Below are 21,567 nucleotides of genomic sequence, written 5' to 3'. Positions count from 1 at the left end.
ACTCCGGTTTCCTCCCCCGGTCCAAAGACATGCATGGTAGGTTGATTGGCATCTCTGGAAAAATTGTCCGTAGTGTGTGATTGCGTGAGTGAATGAGTGTGTGTGTGTGTGTGTGTGTGCCCTGTGATGGGTTGGCACTCCGTCCAGGGTGTATCCTGCCTTGATGCCCGATGACGCATGAGATGAAGCACAGGCTCCCCATGACCCGAGGTAGTTCGGATAAGCGGTAGAAGATGAATGAATGAATGAATGAATGAATGAATGAATGAATGAGCCCATTGCTTGGATGTTGGATGTTTAATCGGAAACAGTAAGACTTTTGCGTTGCAGTGACGTAGACGCCGTGTCCTAAATCTCTGTGCAGCATTTAAATATCAGTACAAGTGAACGACTACGTTTAAGGTCGTTTTAAATCTTGTTTAATAAAACAAGTTTTGTACAAAACTCTTCTACAGAACCACAAATCTTTAAAAGACTCATGAGAATCTACGGAGCTTTTTACCCCTGGTGACTTCATGCGTTTTTTCTGTGATCAGATATCTACCCGATGGTAAAAAGACCAGGTCTAAATGCCCTCAGAAACGTTTTCCAGACGGATATAAATCCGATGGTACAAACCCCTTCAGGAGGTGGTCTGGGACGCGTTTCAGATGAAACTGGACAGGTGTAAATGAATGTGGTTGTTCAAGCCTCATAAGTCAGCGCTATACTCCTCCCAAACGGAAGTATGTCACTCGCGAGTGACTCACGAGTCGCGCATCGCTCCAGAAACAAACAGTAAACACTGTTTATTGTAGCATAAACGTCGTAACAATTCTTTTCGTCTACTTTTTGATCGCGTTCTGAAAACCGCATACACCAAAACGTGTTCCGTTTCAATTACCCCGGAAATGAGGTAAAATATATTAGCGTTTTGGGCGGGAGCAGAAAGATCGGATCGATATCCGATTCGCCGAGACGCGTTTATGTGGCCTGATGTAAACGGAACGGTTTTAACACATCAGATAGCTATCGGATCAGAGAAAACACACGAAGTGACCGGGTGTAAAAGGTCCGTATGAGTAGACGATATTGCACAGATGCATATTTGTACGAGACCTTTTAAATCCCATACACGGATACAGGAGTCAAATGACAAATACCCGGTCGACTCAGTAATTCCTGTTGTATGAAAATGACATTGTTCCACTGCTGGGATATATGTATATCTGAGTGCATGACGGATCTCGGGTACCTGTGTCAAATTGTGAGCTGTATCCTTAGAAATAGTTTTATTGGGCAGAATGAAGGAAGACTGAAGGAAACCTTGCAGTGACATGGACACTGCGTCATGAATCTCTGTGAAGTTAGAGGCAGTGGGGTGGGGCGATGCTGTTGTTGCCTGTATAAATCACACACACACACACACACACACAGAGAGACACACAGCTGAGCAAAGATATCAGGTGATCCACAGCAGAGCCCGGGGACGAATGACTTGAGACTTACGTCACTTATTGATCCCATATGTTTTAGGTTACAGATTTAATTTATGAAAATGATCTTCCTGCAGGATGTAACTGAATTAGGTCTGCTACTCTCCTGAGTTAAAGTCATGTTCTCGGCCGTCTTCATTAGATCTACACACACCTGGCTGTCCGGTACAGGCGGTAATAAGGTTACGTCCATGTAAATCGCGTGTACTAGCGAAACAATTAGAACAAATTGTCGGAAATACCTCGCAGGCTACCTTTCTCGCTGCTGTACTGTTTTATCTGCACCCAAAACCAAGGCATCCTGAATCTGGGAACGTTTCGGGTTGCTCAGAACTTCTTTCTTACTCTTTCCTTCCTCTCTGACTCTCTCTCTCTCTCTCTCTCTCTCCTTCTCATGTTTCCAGCTTCCCGGCTTAATAATCTGCAGCGCTGCCTCTTGCGTGAGCGCTCGATATCCCATTTCTTTCCATTTCCTCAGAGTCTGGAGGAAAACAATAGCTCTACAAGAGATGGATTTGTTTGTGTTTATGGGTCCGAACCTCCACCTCATATCCTGCTGGGATCTTCTGCAAAGGTCGACGTGTGTGTGTGTGTGTGTGTGTTGGATTTCGCTTTAAATCCCCTAGTCGTTTCAGAATGTATGTCTCGTGTACAGTGTGTCTGTGTGTACCGAGCGCACGTTTAATCTCCCCCTTTATACAATCAAAGGTTGATGTAGGGAAAAGTCACAGAAGGCCGTTTGAGAATGTGTAAAATTCTCCTTCTTCTCCTCGCCGCTGTAGGAGGGCAGAGTGGATCTGTCAGCGTCCTGAATGCCTACGCTAATTTACAAGCGGCCAAATTAAGTTACCGAGCGCAAGCAGAGCGCCGTGGCTCTAATACAGTTACTTTTAACACACAATACACCTGATGTTAATGTGTGTGTGTGTGTGTGTTTGACAGATACTGTATCACAGAACAGCTTTGCAGAAATCCAGATCCCTACTCAGCTAAAATGAGACGTCAAAGCTTTATTATTTGTAATTCTGGACGAAATCTAGCTATTAGTTACGTTACGATACTAACAGAAATCGATTCTTCCTGTTAAAAATTGACTTTTGTTGTTTGTCGCACAAGCTTTCCGATACCACGCTGAGGAAAGCCGAGACAAGTAAAGAACGTTCGATCGCTTTCTCTCTGATGTCATGGCTGACGAAACGCTTCGCTCATTAATCAAGGCTTTTCCATCTATTTACTGTGAGTAATTTATCACGGCCCAGGGTTAAATCTCTACACTCGTGTTTGAGGATCAGAATAAAGCTGTTTTGGTTACTGGGGCTGATTTTAATGAGTAATCAGTCTGAGTGACAAACGCAGACAAACACCAGGACTATAGGGTCGAGACTCGGCGGTATCGAAGCGCCGACGACAATTAGACCTTTTGTTACATCGCATCTGCAATCTTTCTGCAATTACACAGTAAATATCGCACTATTTCTACATTGTCTATCCTGTAACCAAGACTCTCCGGTCCATCTGTTTATGTTTTTTGGGCGTATGGTTTTCTTCTGAACAATGTATTCTCTGTGGCATTCTCTGTGTTTTCCACTTTCGGCCATTTACAGAGGCTCGGTTTACACTAAACAGAGCTGGAAGTGAGATTTGGCACACGGATTTAAAATCATGCTGTGAACCGTTACCTGCGGACGGACGTCTGTTGCGGTGTGAACGGAAGAAGGAGATTCGGTAGTTGGTGGATAAACGACATCCTCACCTGTAAAACACAAATATACAGAGAGAAAAAATGCGTTATTTAAACACTTATTCAGTCTGCATTGTTTTTTCTTTTCTTTTCAAAGACACTAAACCTCACGTATCAACTGAACGGTGTTTATATATATATATATATATATATATATATATATACAAAGATTGTCTTAGGGTTTAATTAAAGGTGGGGTCTCCGTTGTTTGAAAGCCAACGTTGACATTTGAAATCACCAAAACAAACAAACGGGTCCCACCCCTGTATCGATAGCTCCGCCCACACATACATACGTAACCCAGGCAACTAATGAAAAGAAACGTGTCTTTATCATACAGTAGCTGAAGGGAAGAACAATACGATTGCAGATAAACAAACAAGCAAAAATGACACACAAGTATAATCATGTAAAGGACAAAGACATATATTAGTTCTGTGTAACAAAACAAAACCAAAGTTACTCACCTATCGAGAAGGAAAAAAGCGCCTCGGCGTCTTAAGTAAAGTCGGTCACATATTCACAGATTGGAGTTTCCCGAGTCAATAACTCCTGAGCTAAACACTGTTACTACACAAAACACGGTTGTAGCTGCGTCTCTACATTACTACGATAGAAAAGAGGTGTTATTTGTGTAGTAACAGTGTTTAGCTCAGGAGTTATTGACTCGGGAAACTCCAATCTGTGAATATGTGACCAACTTCCTGCTCCTTCAGTTCTCTCCAGCGCTGGAAAGCTGATCCTATATTAACACGTCCTACTTCTTACCTTATCGTAAGTCTTTCTTCTCTTTCTTTCTTTGTTTTTATCCTCCATGTCAACGTTAAAACCGCTTTCTGCTGATGTCACACATGCGCACTGAACACTCTCTCCGCCCACATAGACAAGACACGCCCCTTTCTGCTCACTGGCTACACGTTTGTTTTGTTTTTGTTTTGTTTGTCGTCCCGACTCAGTTTTCCCGAAGCGTTTCTCAAACAACGGAGACCCCACCTTTAAAAAAAAAGGCTAAATATAACGCTGGATTGTACTTGGAAAAAAACGTTAAACGTGTTAAGAGCAGGTTAGATAATTAGAGAGGAGCTTTCTCAAACACGCTACAGGATTCAGCAAGTTGAACGATTTGACAAACGCTTATAAGACGACGTATAAATAGTTCATATAGAATCAAATAGACGTATAAATAGTCAAATAACGAATAGTCAACAAAACGTGACTTTTAAGATACAAGACGAGTCTCTCGGGTTAATATCCGTGACGACACGGAGCCTGAGCTCACAAAGATTTCTGTAAAAAAAGTTCTATTCTTCATCTATAAATTTTTTTTACAGTGATAAAGGACTTAACAGAACGAGTTCCAGCTGAAATCCCAGTGAAAGTACGGGGGGTAAAACCGTTCTCGCCAAGTCCACGGCTAGGGCTCTTTCAAACAGTGAGGTAATCACAACTGCCATTTAACACAAATAATCCACCACAAATCAGCTAAATTAGAGGCCGCGGATTCTCTGGAGGTTCCGATTAAACACAAACAAAGGCCTTTACATATGATTTGTGGGTAGAGTCCTCGTTTTTTTTATCCGCGGCCTCGCTCTGGGAGGAATCTGTAGCGGAGGATCGACTCATCGACCTCCCTTTACAGCATTTTATTGTATTCGTTTTGGAAGAGAACGTTTTGTAAGCGGCCCGTAATTCGTTCCTGCTGACTCTTTGGTGGGGTCTGACGCTTTGACGAAACAAGGCAGACACATGGGTTCTCTCCAGCGATACAGGCAACTCATGCAGGTCAGGTGACCTCCATTCAACAGAAAACAGGCTCACAATATGGAACCTATACGTAGAGTGATAGTGTACAGTATATTGAAATGTTGTCATTAGGGCAGTTAATAAAGTAGCCCTGGTCTTTATAAATGGTATCGGTGTGTAACGGGTTCCTAGGCGCATTATAATCGTTATGATGACATCTGAAATACACAGTGCTGTAAAACAGATTCACATCAGCAACAAAAACCCCTTATACAATGCCGAGCGTGCCATTCCACACAAGGCGAAACTATGTGCCGCCACGGGAGCAGGGTTTGTATCTGATTTACAGTAAGAGTCATTTGTGTGGGGTTTTTTTTTTTTCCGGTGTCTGTCTGGTAATGAGAGATGAGTGATGGAGGAAATTATTTAAGAAAAAAAAAAAACAAACTTTGGCATGCTCATAACCGATAAGGGGCAAAAAAACAAAACAAAAGGAAATGAAATGAATCAAGCTGCAGATGTGAATCGAATAAGACAGGAATGACAGGAACGAAAAGACCCGTGTGTGTAAATATTAATTTCCGTAATATCTGTCAAACCCGAACGAATTCGTATCACAGTGGGTCAGTTTTCATGCACGTCTGAGGTGAACGTCTGTATATTTTAAGCTGTGTCTAGGCATGAAGAACATTCTAGGTTATGTTTCAATGTAAACACATCTGGGGCACGGCGTGTCGTACTGAACGGCGTCGCGGACGGCTGGGCGAGCGGCCACAAAAAAAAACAAAAAAAAACGCCAGACCAAATATAGCAAAAATATGAGAAGTTATCTGTAGAAAAAAAGGAAAGAAAAATCAAAACGAAAAACTACCTATGGCCGCTTTATAGTACAGCCAGATCTCTTTGGCTGAAAGGGCTCGTTCCCAAATGACAAACTCGTCGAAGGACGCGGTGACGTAGTGTCCGTACGACTGGCTGGTTCCTGTTCCGATCACCAAGTCGGCGTGGGTATCGCCGTAATCCTGCGACGTGTCCCCTTTTGTGTCGCTAACGCTGAATGTGCCGTTTATGTAGATTTTAAGGCCGTCTTTAAGGGTCCACGTGAACAGGATGTGCGTCCAAAAAGGTCCTGCAGAGAGACAGAAGTATTTAAACAAATTGGACTGAAACAGATCAAATCAATCCCAGATTTTCTCAAGTTTTGAGACTTTTGTTTAGTTTTTTTTTTTTTTTTTTTGAAAAGCAGGTTTTAATACAGTCTTTAATCCGATAACAAAACTAGCTGCTATTTTGCTTGAAGATTTTCAGCGATGCGGAATAAAACTGCTCACTGTTTCTTCTTAAAGTACTGATTGTTTTGAGCAAGACTTTGTTTTATGGAAACGACAATAAGCCTGTGAAAGCTCGAGCGCTGTGTTGCTTTTACGGCGAGTCTGATTTCAGCATTGGGCACTTTATCCTGTTGGCATCGTTAGTGCATTACGCCGCCGACTCGCGTCAGAAATACTTGGTAATCAAAACAAAACATTTACCTACCGTTTATCACAGAATACACACATGAGTCATGGGCACGCTCGCTGAGAGCGGTGAGAGGAATACATTAGGAATAGAAAGCCGTCTTTTGTATACGTGAGAAGTTACAATTCTAAGCGAAATTGGAAGAAGAGACTTTTGAGTATACACTATGATATATATATATATATATATATATACACACATATGTATGTCATGATAATATTTAGTGGAAAATAATGGAATAAACTAAAGACGTGTAAATAAATAAAACAAAAACATTTTTTTCCGCGACATGGACGAACAAACACGACGAAATCTCGATCGGATGCAACGTTATTTGCGTTAACATTCATTCATCTTCTACCGCTTATCCGAACTACGTCGGGTCACGGGGAGCCTGTGCCTATCTCAGGCGTCATCGGGCATCAAGGCAGGATACACCCTGGACGGAGTGCCAACCCATCACAGGGCACACACACACACACACTCTCATTCACTCACACACTACGGACAATTTTCCAGAGATGCCAATCAACCTACCATGCATGTCTTTGGACCGGGGGAGGAAACCGGAGTACCCGGAGGAAACCCCCGAGGCACGGGGAGAACATGCAAACTCCACACACACAAGGCGGAGGTGGGAATCGAACCCCGACCCTGGAGGTGTGAGGCGAACGTGCTAAACACTAAGCCACCGTGCCACCCTTGCGTTAACATTATATACAAATAATAATAATAATATATATAGATTATATGACATAATATTAGGTCCTAATATATATTATCATTATTATGTATGATATTATAATCATATATATATATAAACCCAATAAAATACCTGGCAGGTTGATGTTTGCTTTCCAGCGTTGTGAGTTTCGTCTGGTGTAGAACTCCACGTATCCTCCGAAGGGGTTCGTGTAGACAGAGAAGCCGTTGGAGATGATTTTCCCTCCTGACATGACAGCAAACCTGGAATGTGACTCCTGGTTCTTCCAGAAGAAGGAGAACGTGATCCCTGGCACGGAAAACATCACGCTTTTACCTCGGTGCAAAAAAAAAATAATCTTTATCCGGAGCGCTTGTGTTTTAGTAGTTTAATAAATTACAATTACAAGACAAAAAATACATTAAAACGGAGTTACGGCGCACCGCGATGACAAACGGCAGCGAGCGGCGACAGCGAGCGGGTTGTGATTAATGAGTCTCTCTAGGGTTACACTGCAATTAATTCTAAAGGAACACAAGTTGTCATGACTGAAACAAAAAAAAACAACAAAAACCTCAATGTTTGGAACAGACGATTGAACGCAACGGTCTGCTGCGAGCGTCTAAGAGTAATAGCTTGTTAAGGTTTGTTAACTCAGAGGGGTATAAAAGTGTTTTGCTAATATATTCACACCGATTTTTATATCATTCATTCATTCATTCATCTTCGGGGGAGCCTGTGCCTATCTCAGGCGTCATCGGGCATCAAGGCAGGATACACCCTGGACGGAGTGCCAACCCATCGCAGGGCACACACACACACACTCTCATTCACTCACGCAATCACACACTACGGACAATTTTCCAGAGATGCCAATCAACCTACCATGCATGTCTTTGGACCGGGGGAGGAAACCGGAGTACCCGGAGGAAACCCCCGAGGCACGGGGAGAACATGCAAACTCCACACACACAAGGCGGAGGCGGGAATCGAACCCCAGACCCTGGAGGTGTGAGCGAACGTGCTAAACACTAAGCCACCGTGACCCCCGAGTTTTATATCATACAAGCATAATTGATGTATTCTGTAACACCGATGCGACTGCCAAAAAAACAGAGAAGCAAATGCACCTTCGAGGCCGAATAACTGCACCTTTTAACTAAAACTACCCCGTCCAAGTCCTGCCGAATATGAATATAATATTTGTGCTTTTTCTGAAAAAAAAAAAAAAAAAAATCGAGCTGATATAATGTGGGACGGACGCCAGATGATGTCAGTCTCTGCATGAAAATTCGCCTTTTTGTTCTAACGTAAGCCGACATAATTCAACTGACATCTGGAGCCGAAAAGTCTTGATATGTCATAAATTTCGTTTGCGAATCGTTAGCTATTGTTGTGTCATTTTGGCTTGATGGATGTAAAAATGATTCATCTAAAATTGCTTACAATAAGTGCAGCCTTATTATTACTGTGTCGTTCGGTACAAAAAAGTTCATGTACTGTGTCGGGTCTTTTATAGGAAACGCCCTAGTGAGGGATGAGTAAACAGGAAATAAGTCTTTAACGTGAAAAGTAAAACTGATAAAAGATCAAAAGAAGAAAATGAGAATGAGAGAGCGAGAGAGTGAGAGAGAGACAGCGAGCGAGAGAGAGTGAGAGAGAGAGAGAGAGAGAGAGAGAGCGAGAGAGACAGAGAGCGAGAGAGAGTGAGAGAGAGAGAGAGAGAGAGAGAGAGAGACAGACAGAGACAGAGAGCGAGAGAGTGAGAGAGAGAGACAGAGAGCGAGAGAGAGAGTGAGAGAGAGAGAGAGAGAGAGACAGAGAGAGAGAGAGAGTGAGAGAGAGAGAGACAGACAGAGACAGAGAGCGAGAGAGAGTGAGAGAGAGAGAGAGAGAGAGAGAGAGAGAGAGACAGAGACAGAGAGCGAGTGAGAGTGAGAGAGAGAGACAGAGAGAGAGAGCGAGAGAGAGAGACAGAGAGAGAGAGAGAGAGAGAGACAGAGAGAGAGAGAGAGAGAGTGAGAGAGAGACAGAGAGCAAGAGAGAGCGAGAGAGAGTGAGAGAGAGAGACAGAGAGAGAGACAGACAGAGACAGAGAGCTAGAGAGAGAGAGAGTGAGAGAGAGAGAGAGACAGAGAGAGAGAGAGAGAGACAGAGAGCGAGCGAGAGAGAGTGAGAGAGACAGAGAGAGAGAGAGACAGACAGAGAGTGAGAGAGAGAGAGAGTGAGAGAGAGAGACAGAGAGAGAGAGAGAGACTGATAGGTCAAAAGAGAGAGAGAGAGAAGGGGAGAGAGGGAGGGAGGGAGGATGCTGTATTTAAGGCGGGAGAGAAATAAGTAAGAGAAAAAGAAAGAGAGCAAAGGAAGGGAAGAGAGGTGAGAAGGAGAGGAATGAAAGAGATAAAGAGAAGCTAGAGAAAATCGAGAAAAAGGGGGAATAAAAACAGCACAGAAGAGATAAAAAAAGAGGAAAGCAAGACAAAGAGAAATAGGTAAGGATGAAAGAGATATGATGAAAAAAAGAAAGAGAGAAAGAGAGAAAGAGGAAAACAAGGGAAATCGAGATACGAGTGCGATAAGCAAACACGCCAGAGAAAGACAGAGACGGAAAGGAGAGCTAGAAATGACAGAGAGATCGAGAGCGATTAGGAAAGTGAAAGGTGATAGAGCTTTACCTTGTGGTCCACACAGAGTGGGGTGAGAGAAAGTGAGAGAAAGACGAGGTGTATACGAGTGATAGAGCTTTACCTTGTGGTCCACACAGAGTGGGGTGAGAGAAAGTGAGAGAAAGACGAGGTGTATACGAGTGATAGAGCTTTACCTTGTGGTCCACGCAGAGTGGGGTGAGAGAAAGTGAGAGAAAGACGAGGTGTATACGGGTGATAGAGCTTTACCTTGTGGTCCACGCAGAGTGGGGTGAGAGAAAGTGAGAGAAAGTGAGAGAAAGACGAGGTGTATACGAGTGATAGAGCTTTACCTTGTGGTCCACGCAGAGTGGGGTGAGAGAAAGTGAGAGAAAGACGAGGTGTATACGGGTGATAGAGCTTTACCTTGTGGTCCACGCAGAGTGGGGTGAGAGAAAGTGAGAGAAAGACGAGGTGTATACGAGTGATAGAGCTTTACCTTGTGGTCCACGCAGAGTGGGGTGAGAGAAAGTGAGAGAAAGACGAGGTGTATACGGGTGATAGAGCTTTACCTTGTGGTCCACACAGAGTGGGGTGAGAGAAAGTGAGAGAAAGACGAGGTGTATACGAGTGATAGAGCTTTACCTTGTGGTCCACACAGAGTGGGGTGAGAGAAAGTGAGAGAAAGACGAGGTGTATACGGGTGATAGAGCTTTACCTTGTGGTCCACACAGAGTGGGGTGAGAGAAAGTGAGAGAAAGACGAGGTGTATACGAGTGATAGAGCTTTACCTTGTGGTCCACACAGAGTCGGGTGAGAGAAAGTGAGAGAAAGTGAGAGAAAGACGAGGTGTATACGAGTGATAGAGCTTTACCTTGTGGTCCACACAGAGTGGGGTGAGAGAAAGTGAGAGAAAGACGAGGTGTATACGAGTGATAGAGCTTTACCTTGTGGTCCACACAGAGTGGGGTGAGAGAAAGTGAGAGAAAGACGAGGTGTATACGGGTGATAGAGCTTTACCTTGTGGTCCACGCAGAGTGGGGTGAGAGAAAGTGAGAGAAAGACGAGGTGTATACGAGTGATAGAGCTTTACCTTGTGGTCCACACAGAGTGGGGTGAGAGAAAGTGAGAGAAAGTGAGAGAAAGACGAGGTGTATACGGGTGATAGAGCTTTACCTTGTGGTCCACACAGAGTCGGGTCACTGATACAGGAGTTCTTGTAGTTGCCGAAATGGAGAAAAGTGGCTCCGCGGTCACCGTTCAGGTAGATGCCTTTGTTCACCACTCCTTCTACGATGTCTACAGTAAAAACACCCAAGACAAATTGAAACATCTGAAAACATCAATAATATCTCGGGACAATACGCTAAATTATCCACAGCACAATAAGAAAACAAACTTTCTTTTTTTTTTTCTTCTAGGAAAATAACAGCTACACTTCTCACTGTAAACTTTTCTGTACTTGCATCATTTAACATCAGTTTTTTTCAAAAGTTAATCGGCTCTAGCGTTAGCTGAAAAAGCGACGCTTGGCGCGCTAACCGGTCCAGGCCTGGATTTATGAGCGCGGCTCTGACTTTATGAGATTATGAAATTAATAAACAAGACTGCACTGTTTGCCTTCACCGAATCAGGGCCAACATGACATCATCGTGCTTCGAGTATTTTCGAGTGATTCGCCTCACGCTGGCAAACGCGTGGTACACGGACTCAGGTGGAACGTGTGGATTTTTCTTTTTCGATTCGATGCGACGTCACGGCCGTTATATCGTTTTGAACGTTCCGTGAGCTCTATATCGCCCTCGTTTCTCTAAACGGATCATTTGACTGGAATAATTTTGACATTAAGATGACTCGAAGAACTAAACAACAACGGGGGATCGACCATGGACGGTGAATCAGCACGACCTCACACTGGTGAACACGAGTTATAACGTTCCACCTTCTCGTTCGTCTCCGCGTGGGCGCGAAAGGATGAGTCACTCGACTACACATCTCCTTTCATAGGACAAACAGTGCTGGGAGTTATGAATGACTCTGGGAGTCATAACGCACAAGCTTCAACTCATGAATGGATGTGTTTTGGGAGGAAGAAGGGAAGAAGGGGAACAAAAACGGGGTAAAAAAAAAAAAAAAAAAAAAGGGCGGCGAAGCGGGAAAGGGAACGAAAACAAACGGGACGATGTAAGAGTGCAAGGCGTAGGTGCGAAAGTGAAAAGAGGACAAAGTGAGTATCAGAGATGGCAGTTAAGTGAGGAAGGAGAGAAAAAGAACAATTTACCATCCATCTATATGAGTGTGATAAAGTGTGTGACGTGCCAGGGTCAAAATTTGGATTTTATTACAGATAGAAAAATACATCTTAAATCTTGAAGAAAAAAAAAAAGAAAAAGAAAAATATATATATATATATTTAACTTTATTAAACATTCAATAATGCTAATCATACTAAAAGGAATGTTAGGGCAATAAAATAAACCCCAAACGTCGTCGATCAGGGTTGGTACACCATTTGCACCTTCAGTAAAATATAAAGCATTGCATAAAGTGTAGCTCTTAAAGGTCATTACAGTCTACATATGTGGCATAAATCATAAAGCTATATTATGTTTCCAAGTGAAATTGTAAATATTAAAAATGACAAGAACAGATACATTATTTTTTTCCTCTTTTCTTTTCAGGTTATTACTGAATCCTTAATTACTCTCTACAGTATGTGGAGGTATCAGTGCAGGAACCTCACCTACAGAGACGGAAATATTAGTGTAGGCAGAGTCATTGGTGTACACAGAGGAAGAGTTATGGGTAGGCAGGACAGTGTGGTTGTGGATTCTGAGTGCTGTGATGGAGAGAAACGTGGAGAGAAATAAAAACACAAACAGACACAACAGAAAAGGTTTAAAGAACAAAACAAGTGACTTCCGATACAAGCACATGTGCACACGGACAAACACGGACAGTGATAAGAGACAGACACGCACAGAGAGATGGAAATATTTACAACGGCCGTGGAAAGCACTTAGACCGTATGCGATGATCTTAAACAAAAACAGGATTGACGGTAAATTGACAGGTTTTTTTTTTTTTCCCTTGATACGTTTATAAGCCGTTTCTGTCAACGGCTAAATGAGTCCCGGCTGCTGCGTATGAGGAAAACACGGCACCGGCTACAGATGTGCAAACTGATACACTGCATACAGATAGAAGATTGTCTCTCTGTTCTGCCTTAGCGCGAAGGCTCAAACGTAACACACACACGTTAGGAGAGTAAAACACTGTACCATGACCCGGCTCTCTCGTATAAAAATAAAATGTAGAATGTAGTGAGAATTTAATGTCCCTTTTTTAAAAAGCTGTCTCATGCGTGCCAAAGCCTAACTAATGCGAATGCAGCTTTAATAGAGACACACACATCTGTGTCGCAGAGAATGACTGACATAAATATGTCCGATACGCCCTCGGTTATGAGCCGGTTACTCGGTTATGCGGTGCCTCGATCGGGAATAATATCTAATAATAATCCATGAAAGATTGTTGTTCATCATTTTCAAATGTTGCCCAAATGTGCCATGCAGTCACTTAAGCGCTGAGGACAGCTGCATAAACTGAACAGAGATCTATGTAGTGTGGCAAGACGTGACTGCAGAAGAATGTCTGACAGCTGGGAGAGAAAGCCAGAGAGAACAGAGTGCAGAAGAAAAAAAGACATAGATGTGTGTGTGTGTGTGTGTGTGTGTGAGACAGAATAGAGGAAGGCAGCAAATACAGAACAGGAATAAAAAGAGAGATAACAAAGAAACAGCGAGGAAGAAAGAGAGAGGGAGAAAGAGAGGGAGAGAGAAAGAAAGAGAGAGAGAAAGAGAGAGAGAACATGGCCAGACATAAGTGGTGACACAGCCAAAAGCCAAAACTGGTGCACATACTTATATCAGTCCCATTAATATGACCTGTTCTATTCCCAATCTGGTCCCTCAGGCTGTGTATCCCGTCTACGTCGTCCAGGGGCCAGTAGTGTGACGCTGTGGCCAGAACATCCAGGCCTGTTCACACACACAGGGAAAAAATTCATATGCATCAATACAGAATGTCTTGTTTTAAGTTTTTATAACTTTACAACCCTTTTGTAGATTATTAATAACCCAAACAAGCCGATTTGACTAAATCGCTGATATCGTGCTCAGTCACATCACAATTCACTTTTCTAAAATTCCTCTTATATGAACATTATTATAATGTATATTTTAATGATTATATTCGTGCCGAGAATCGATATGTTTGATATTGATATATGTAGTAAATTAAATAACGGAACATTTTTCCAAATAATGGAATCGTTTATGCTACATGACATAAACAGCATGTTAAATGACACGTGATGTTTAATATATTGAACTTATACTCACTGCACGTTGTTATAACGGATAAGTGGCTGAACAGACAACATGTTTTGTGTACTGTACATTCTGTGTACAAGAATTGCTCCTCAGGAAAGGGCAGCTGGGACAGTGGACTGATCCCAATCCAGTACGCATTCACAGCGTTCCCCCAGGATGAATTGGAAGATTGTCAAAGCACGTTCTCGCACTTTCTGATTAAGCCTTATCCCAACAGGTTTGACTGTTTACGATTATGAAAGTCTTGTGAAGTTACGTATCTTACAATAAGGTCCTTCTCAGGGACTGTGCGGCTTAGCGAGGTAAACTAAGATGAGAGCACAAAGCGTTTGCTGAGTGGCAACGGGAATTGTCACACTTTCAAAGGTGAGGAGAAACGTGTGCGTCGACTCAGACTTTCCAGCTGATATTGAAATAAGTATATGTTAGCAGGTTGGTAGTAGTTTGGTTTTCCGACGACACGCTACACGCCAATAAATCACAAAACTTTCGTTTGGACTTGTTTACAAGGTGCAGAAAGTCTGGGTTGACAAACCTAGATTTTATATTTAACGTTTGTTTATATTCCTTCACGGCAATTATGTAAAATGTAATATAAACTTAGTTTGACATGCTGAGAATGGTTTAGCTGGACATGTGGGTTTTGTTTTGATTTTCGTATCGATACGTACACAACAAGGCAACACGACAGCAACATTTAGAAATGATTTAGTCCCGTTCACAGACTAATTTCTGCTTTGTTTTTCCCCCAAGCTCTCTAATTAAGCCCTTTAACTCCCTGTTTAATCGTCTCAAAGTGTGGCAGCCTGTTTAGATCTAATTGAATTATTAATATCTTTGGGTTTTTTTTTTTTCCTCGAGAGCAGTTTTTAGTTGAGAAATCTCCTAAGGTAGTTTCGGTCAGTCAGCACTAAAGATAGTGGACGACTGTGGAACAAATTTGATTGGGTTTTGACAAAAGAGTCAGCTGCGATTACGGCGAACGTATCGTGAGTCTAAAATAGTCCAAATGCAATTCGGCCGCATTCGACATTTTCGTGGCATTCGGAATCAGAGCCAAAACTCCATCCAACACGAACGCATCCGGGAACATAAGACGCTCTGCAAAACTATTCCACGTGTAACTTTTGGTCTATGAGATTCATCGAGTCTCAACAGGTTTAAGTTGTTCTGTTATTAGTAATCGGATTTTATGATTTTTTTAAAAATTGCTTTTAGTTTTAGTTCATGGTGCTGTGTGAAAATATAAATATGGTAGGATTTGGGTCACACAGTTTGATATCTTCATGAAGATAAAGTGATATAATAAAGTCATACAGTTATATATCTGGAAGATTTAACAAAATAAAACAAAACAAAATAAAAAAAAAACAACTTATTTAATGAGGCAATGTTTATATTTATGTTTATATCCTTTCATCTTTATGGACCTCCAAATGTATTTATTTAAAACTTAAGACTTAAAACTAGTTGTTTTTGTATGTTTTTGTGTGTATTTGTTTACCTGGATGCTTGGACGGTACAGCCTGGTCTCCAAGGACCTGTAAAGATTTAGTAAATAAACATCTAATAAAAGCTAGTAGCTATTAGCTTCAATGCTAACTAAATACTGTATCAATAAAAGTACATATAGCGACATTATTCTAATAATAATAATTAATGTTACCTGAAGGATAAGAAACTTTAAAACTCTTTACCTGGACGACGCTGACAAAAGTAGAAAGGTTTAAAACTTTAGATAAAAAGTCCATCGTTTAAAAAAAAGCGAAAAATAATAATAATAAAAAAAAAAAAAAGTTACAAAAATTTATGGTAGCTAAAGTGGCTAAAGTCCATCGAGTTTTAATGAAAAAAATCGATCATCTCGTCCCAAAAGACGTATCACACATAATGGTCCAGAACTTTGGTTCTCCGTTTCTTTTTCTTTAACTTTTTTTCCTCAAAAAAAAAAAAGAAAAACGATGTTTGTTTCACACCCAAACCGGGATCCTGTCAGGAGTGAAGCTGACTGACAACGAGCGCTCGCGCTGCAGACTTCTGGAGGGTACGTGTTGTGTGTGCACGCGCGACACAGTGTGTGTGTGTGTGTGTGTGTGTGTGTGTGTGTGTGTGAGAGAGAGAGAGAGAGAGAGAGAGAGAGAGAGAGAGAGAGAGCACCACTGGCGAGTTGAAAACTCTGTAATGACGTCATTCTAATTGGAGCGCGAGGCGGTTTATAGGAAAAACAAAAGTTGCGTATGAGCTTCAAACTAGTTAATCGTAATAAAGCGTAATAACACGTGCTTAGTAATTACCCAGACGTGTGATAAGCGTTTTATGATGTGGCACTTTGTTTTTTCATGTAAGCAACCAACACAAAAAACACAACACAAAAAACACAACACAAAATACACAACACAAAATGCACAACACAAAATACACAACACAAAATACACAACACAAAATGCACAACACAAAAAACACAACACAAAATGCACAACACAAAATACACAACACAAAATGCACTGACAATAATGCAAAATGCACAACACAAAATGCACAACACAAAATGCACAACACAAAATGCACAACACAAAATACACAACACAAAATGCACTGACAATAATGCAAAATGCACAACACAAAATGCACTGACAATAATGCAAAATGCACAACACAAAATGCACTAAGACAATAATGCAAAATGCACAACACAAAATGCACTGACAATAATGCAAAATGCACAACTCAAAATGCACAACACAAAATGCACAACACAAAATACACAACACAAAATGCACTAAGACAATAATGCAAAATGCACAACACAAAATGCACAACACAAAATACACAACACAAAATGCACTAAGACAATAATGCAAAATGCACAACACAAAATACACAACACAAAATGCACTAAGACAATAATGCAAAATGCACAACACAAAATACACAACACAAAATGCACTGACAATAATGCAAAATGCACAACACAAAATGCACAACACAAAATACACAACACAAAATGCACTAAGACAATAATGCAAAATGCACAACACAAAATGCACTGACAATAATGCAAAATGCACAACACAAAATACACAACACAAAATGCACTAAGACAATAATGCAAAATGCACAACACAAAATGCACAACACAAAATGTACAACACAAAAAACACAACACAAAATGCAAAACACAAAAGCACAACACAAAATGCACTAAGACAATAATGCAAAATGCACAACACAAAATGCACAACACAAAATGCACAACACAAAAAGTACAATAATGCAAATAATGCAAATATGTAAGGAATAAAAAACGGAACATTACTGGCTTTTAACACATAAATTAGGTTCTAGCGGCTAAAACTAGGAGCCTCTGTGAAAGCTCACTGATGTCTGTTTCTCATTCTTAAATAACAACCTGTTTATTACTAAGTTTATATTAAATAAAACATCCAGCATTAAAGACTCCTTTAATGAGCAGGAAATATAGAGATGTTCTCAGGAGAAGTCACGTTCGGGTAAAGAAAATCCATAAACAATGCCACCGTATCAAATATAGCAAAACTAAACTTAGCCAATCGAGAATACTGGTATCAGAAGGTTGGAGAAAACCAGAGAACCCAGAGGAAACCCACGCCGAGGACATCTTAGGATCCATCCAGGGATCGTGGAGTTATGAGGAAATCAAATGAATCAATCATCAGTTTAACTAACTAATAAACATTCATTAAAACTGACTCCCATCCTGCATATATATATATATATATATATATATACAGTAGGTTATGGTTTGTTTTTTTTTGGGTCAATTTATCATAAGTATCATAACAGGACAAAAACCAAAGCAGGAAGAGATGGATGTAAATAATGAAGCTTTTTTATTTTTATTATTTTATAAATCGAATTGGAAAAGCCAGAGATTATTTGTTAAACTAATTAGACACAGGACGTTATTAGTCTTATGACTGAAACTAACGTTGTCCTTTATTTACAGTCTTAACTGGTTTATCCTCGTCGTGCATCTGCCTTTAATACAACCTCATTTAGAGGTCCATTAGCATCTGGGAGCGGTTACATCCTCAAATACAAAGATTAGGGTTTAGTGGAAAAGCTGGGGAATGTTTTATCCCTCAATTAATTACCAGTCTGTTGTTTTTTGTGTGTTTGTCTCTGACCCTAATAGGAACTCATAATAAATCACATATCATAGAATATACAAAATTGATGTGTGTGTGTGTGTGTGTAAAATATTGTTAATGTGTAATATCATTCCTTTTCAGTTTGCTTTCCCTTGGCAGTGTGATTCCGAAAAGCTTGCTAATGTTAGATTTAAATGCTTTGACACAAAATTTTCCACTTACTCAATGTAGTTTATTCATCAAGAACAACTCTTATTTTCACTTACTCTAACTTCATTACCTATTAGAAACTAGTCAGGCTTTCTATGAATTTTTCATCTAACGCTTACATTAAAAAAAAAGCTGACATCTGATATAACTCTATATAAAACATAATACTAACACACTGTATTTGTATTATATATCATATATTATATATTATATTTAATTGCTGGGCAAACATTTGTTTATTAGTGGTTTTGTTCCCCATTTTCATTTATTTTTATTTTTTTTTTTTAATCTTTGTGTTTATTGTGGGGGGGGCACGGTGGCTTAGTGGTTAGCACGTTTGCCTCACACCTCCAGGGTTGGGGGTTCGATTCCCGGCTCCGCCTTGTGTGTGTGGAGTTTGCATGTTCTCCCTGTGCCTCGGGGGTTTCCTACGGGTACTCCGGTTTCCTCCCCCGGTCCAAAGACATGCATGGTAGGCTGATTGGCATCTCTGGAAAATTGTCCCTAGTGTGTGATTGTGTGAGTGAATGAGAGTGTGTGTGTGTGCCCTGTGATGGGTTGGCACTCCGTTCAGGGTGTATCCTGCCTTGATGCCCGATGACGCCTGAGATAGGCACAGGCTCCCTGTGACCCGAGGTAGTTCGGATAAGCGGTAGAATATGAGTGAGTGAGTGAGTGAGTGAGTGAGTGAGTGTGTGAGTGAGTGTGTTTATTGTGCTTCTTGCTTTTGTGTTTTCTTATCACTTTTTTTTTTATTGCTTTTGTTTTGAATTTTTGTCTGTATTGTATGTCAGGATCGTTTAGAAAGCAAGCAGGTTTATCTCAAGGAGTTTAACACTACTTAAATACTAACGGTGTTCAAATACTATTCTAGACATTCGTTTTTCTCACATAAAGGAATATTTTTTGGCTTTTAAACAGTACCGAGTCCATTTTTCCTCGTTTGTTGATGTCAATAATACACTGGCCTTCTCAGAGTATCACATTTTATCCATCCAGGTGTGAAGAACAGAACTTAAGCAGCTTGGAGCTCCTGGTAAAAGTGTGAACATACTTTACATGAACATATATAATTAAATAAGAAGTTTGTACGATGCTATGAACTTACCTGTTAATTACGTTAACCCCGTTCTGACGAAACAAAACCAATAGCACGTACATTAACATGTATTTTGGCTGTACTGTGACTTACATTTGACTAAACATATAACTCTATTTCTTAAAGCACCAACTTTCATTAATCCATTTCCTTTCCTTTACCTGTGCTTGTTGATAACAGAGGCATTATAGCCATCTAGTGGTAAGCCAAAATTTAGTCCTTTACCCTTACCCAGTCTCCATTATAACAGGGTTATAACAGTTCAAATAAAATATAGTGGCACCTACTCTAATCTACAATAAATTCATTTTACTTTTAGCTAGAAAAGTAATCATTTTAGCCCAAAAATAACACCTTCAACATGTTTTTTTTTTGTCGTGTGATGTGAATGTGGGTGGCACGGTGGCTTAGTGGTTAGCACGTTCGCCTCACACCTACAGGGTTGGGGGTTCGATTCCGGCCTCCGCCTTGTGTGTGTGGAGTTTGCATGTTCTCCCCGTGCCTCGGGGGTTTCCTCCGGGTACTCCGGTTTCCTCCGCCGGTCCAAAGACATGCATGGTAGGTTGATTGGCATCTCTGGAAAATTGTCCGTAGTTTGTGATTGCGTGAGTGAATGAGTGTGTGTGTGTGTGCCCTGTGATGGGTTGGCACTCCGTCCAGGGTGTATCCTGCCTCGATGCCCGATGACGCCCGAGATAGGCACAGGCTCCCCGTGACCTGAGGTAGTTCGGATAAGCGGTAGAAAATGAGTGAATGAATGTGAAGTGTGTGTCTGTTCGGACACAAACATACAGCAGCTCTACTGTATACGTTCGCAAACCTGGAACCAAAACTGAATGAAACTGAAGTCTAAAATCTGACAGATAACAAATCCACACACACAAAAATAAAATAAAATAAAGAACTTAAATAAACACTAAAATAAGTATACAACTTTATATAACAAACCACAAAGGACAGGAGATAAAAACGAATTTTTTTCCGAGATAAATCGAAAGCACGACGTCATTGTGTACAAAATATCAAATTTATTTCAATTTTTTTAAAAAACAAAAATTTGCACATGCACACCCACACGATGTTAGATATCCGTCAACAGAGGCTTGCTTTTTGTTTTTGTTTTTTTTTTTCTTTCTTTCCGTAAAGCTAGGACACAGCTGCAGACCTTGAAACGTTATGGTTTTGAAGACACCATGAGGAAAAAAGCTTGCACTGTCAAGGTTATAAAGTCGAATGTACAAAAAAGGCAGTCTGAAAAGCAAGTATAAACATTTAAAAAGAATGTACAAATGGACGAGGTACAAAAAGAGCAGCAAGTCACTCGAACGACATGTAGAAGCGATGCTCGACGACATATGATCTCCTGACTTGGTAAGAAAGAAAAAAAAAGGATTTATATACTTTATATATTTATATATATTTATATAGAGGTATATACAATTATTCCGATGACATAAAACGTCTAGTATTTGGCTGATAATTGTACAAGATATACAGAATGTTTTCATACATTCCTTTTTATTTATTTATTTTTTATTTTTTTGGCAGTCTCAGTCCATACCCATGTCTGTGTTGTAGAGAATGTACAAATGGGAGGATGAAGAGAAGAAAAGAAAAGAAGAAAAATATATATATATATATATATGGAGAAAAATGGAATAAACTAAAAACATTTTTTCTGTGACAAGGTAACATGGACAAACAAACATGACAGAATCTCACCGGTCGATCAGATGCAACACAGACCGTTGTGCACAGTTTATAAGGCAAGTAAAAGGAGGCTGACGCCCTCTAGGAGTTTCATGACCACCTGGAAATTAGGAAACTAAATTAGGAAACGAAAGGGTTGCATTGACGTTATTTCATATATACTCTCCATAAATATATCTAATCTATATATTTTCTGTACTAATTTTACAAACCTATTTCT

The 21,567-nt window shown here is 40.7% G+C and overlaps 1 protein-coding gene across 6 annotated transcripts in view; it reads right to left on the bottom strand.

Annotated features, from left to right (window-relative positions):
- The window catches only part of adgrd1 (adhesion G protein-coupled receptor D1), a 63,139-nt gene extending 46,948 nt beyond the window's left edge, over nt 1-16,191 (bottom strand). The window contains exons 1-9 of one of the 6 annotated variants that reach the window (XM_060881479.1): nt 15,896-16,191; nt 15,703-15,739; nt 13,752-13,844; nt 12,548-12,643; nt 10,981-11,103; nt 7,313-7,516; nt 5,831-6,088; nt 3,155-3,228; nt 1,235-1,381 (exon numbers count right to left, since the gene is read on the bottom strand). In XM_060881479.1, coding sequence (XP_060737462.1) covers nt 1,235-1,381; nt 3,155-3,228; nt 5,831-6,088; nt 7,313-7,516; nt 10,981-11,103; nt 12,548-12,643; nt 13,752-13,844; nt 15,703-15,739; nt 15,896-15,949 — 1,086 coding nt within the window. In that variant the 5' untranslated portion in view covers nt 15,950-16,191. Of the gene's footprint in view, nt 1-1,234; nt 1,382-3,154; nt 3,229-5,830; nt 6,089-7,312; nt 7,517-10,980; nt 11,104-12,547; nt 12,644-13,727; nt 13,845-15,702; nt 15,740-15,895 lie in introns of all 6 variants that reach the window. The other 5 variants (XM_060881480.1, XM_060881481.1, XM_060881483.1 and 2 more) reach the window with 5 other exon arrangements.
- Nucleotides 16,192-21,567: the final 5,376 nt, after the last annotated feature.

This window comes from Tachysurus vachellii, chromosome 11 (genome assembly GCF_030014155.1).
Source record: "Tachysurus vachellii isolate PV-2020 chromosome 11, HZAU_Pvac_v1, whole genome shotgun sequence".
NCBI classification, from domain to species: Eukaryota; Metazoa; Chordata; class Actinopteri; order Siluriformes; family Bagridae; genus Tachysurus; species Tachysurus vachellii.
Note: the sequence above shows the minus strand (reverse complement) of the source record. Positions and strands in the feature narration are given on the sequence as shown.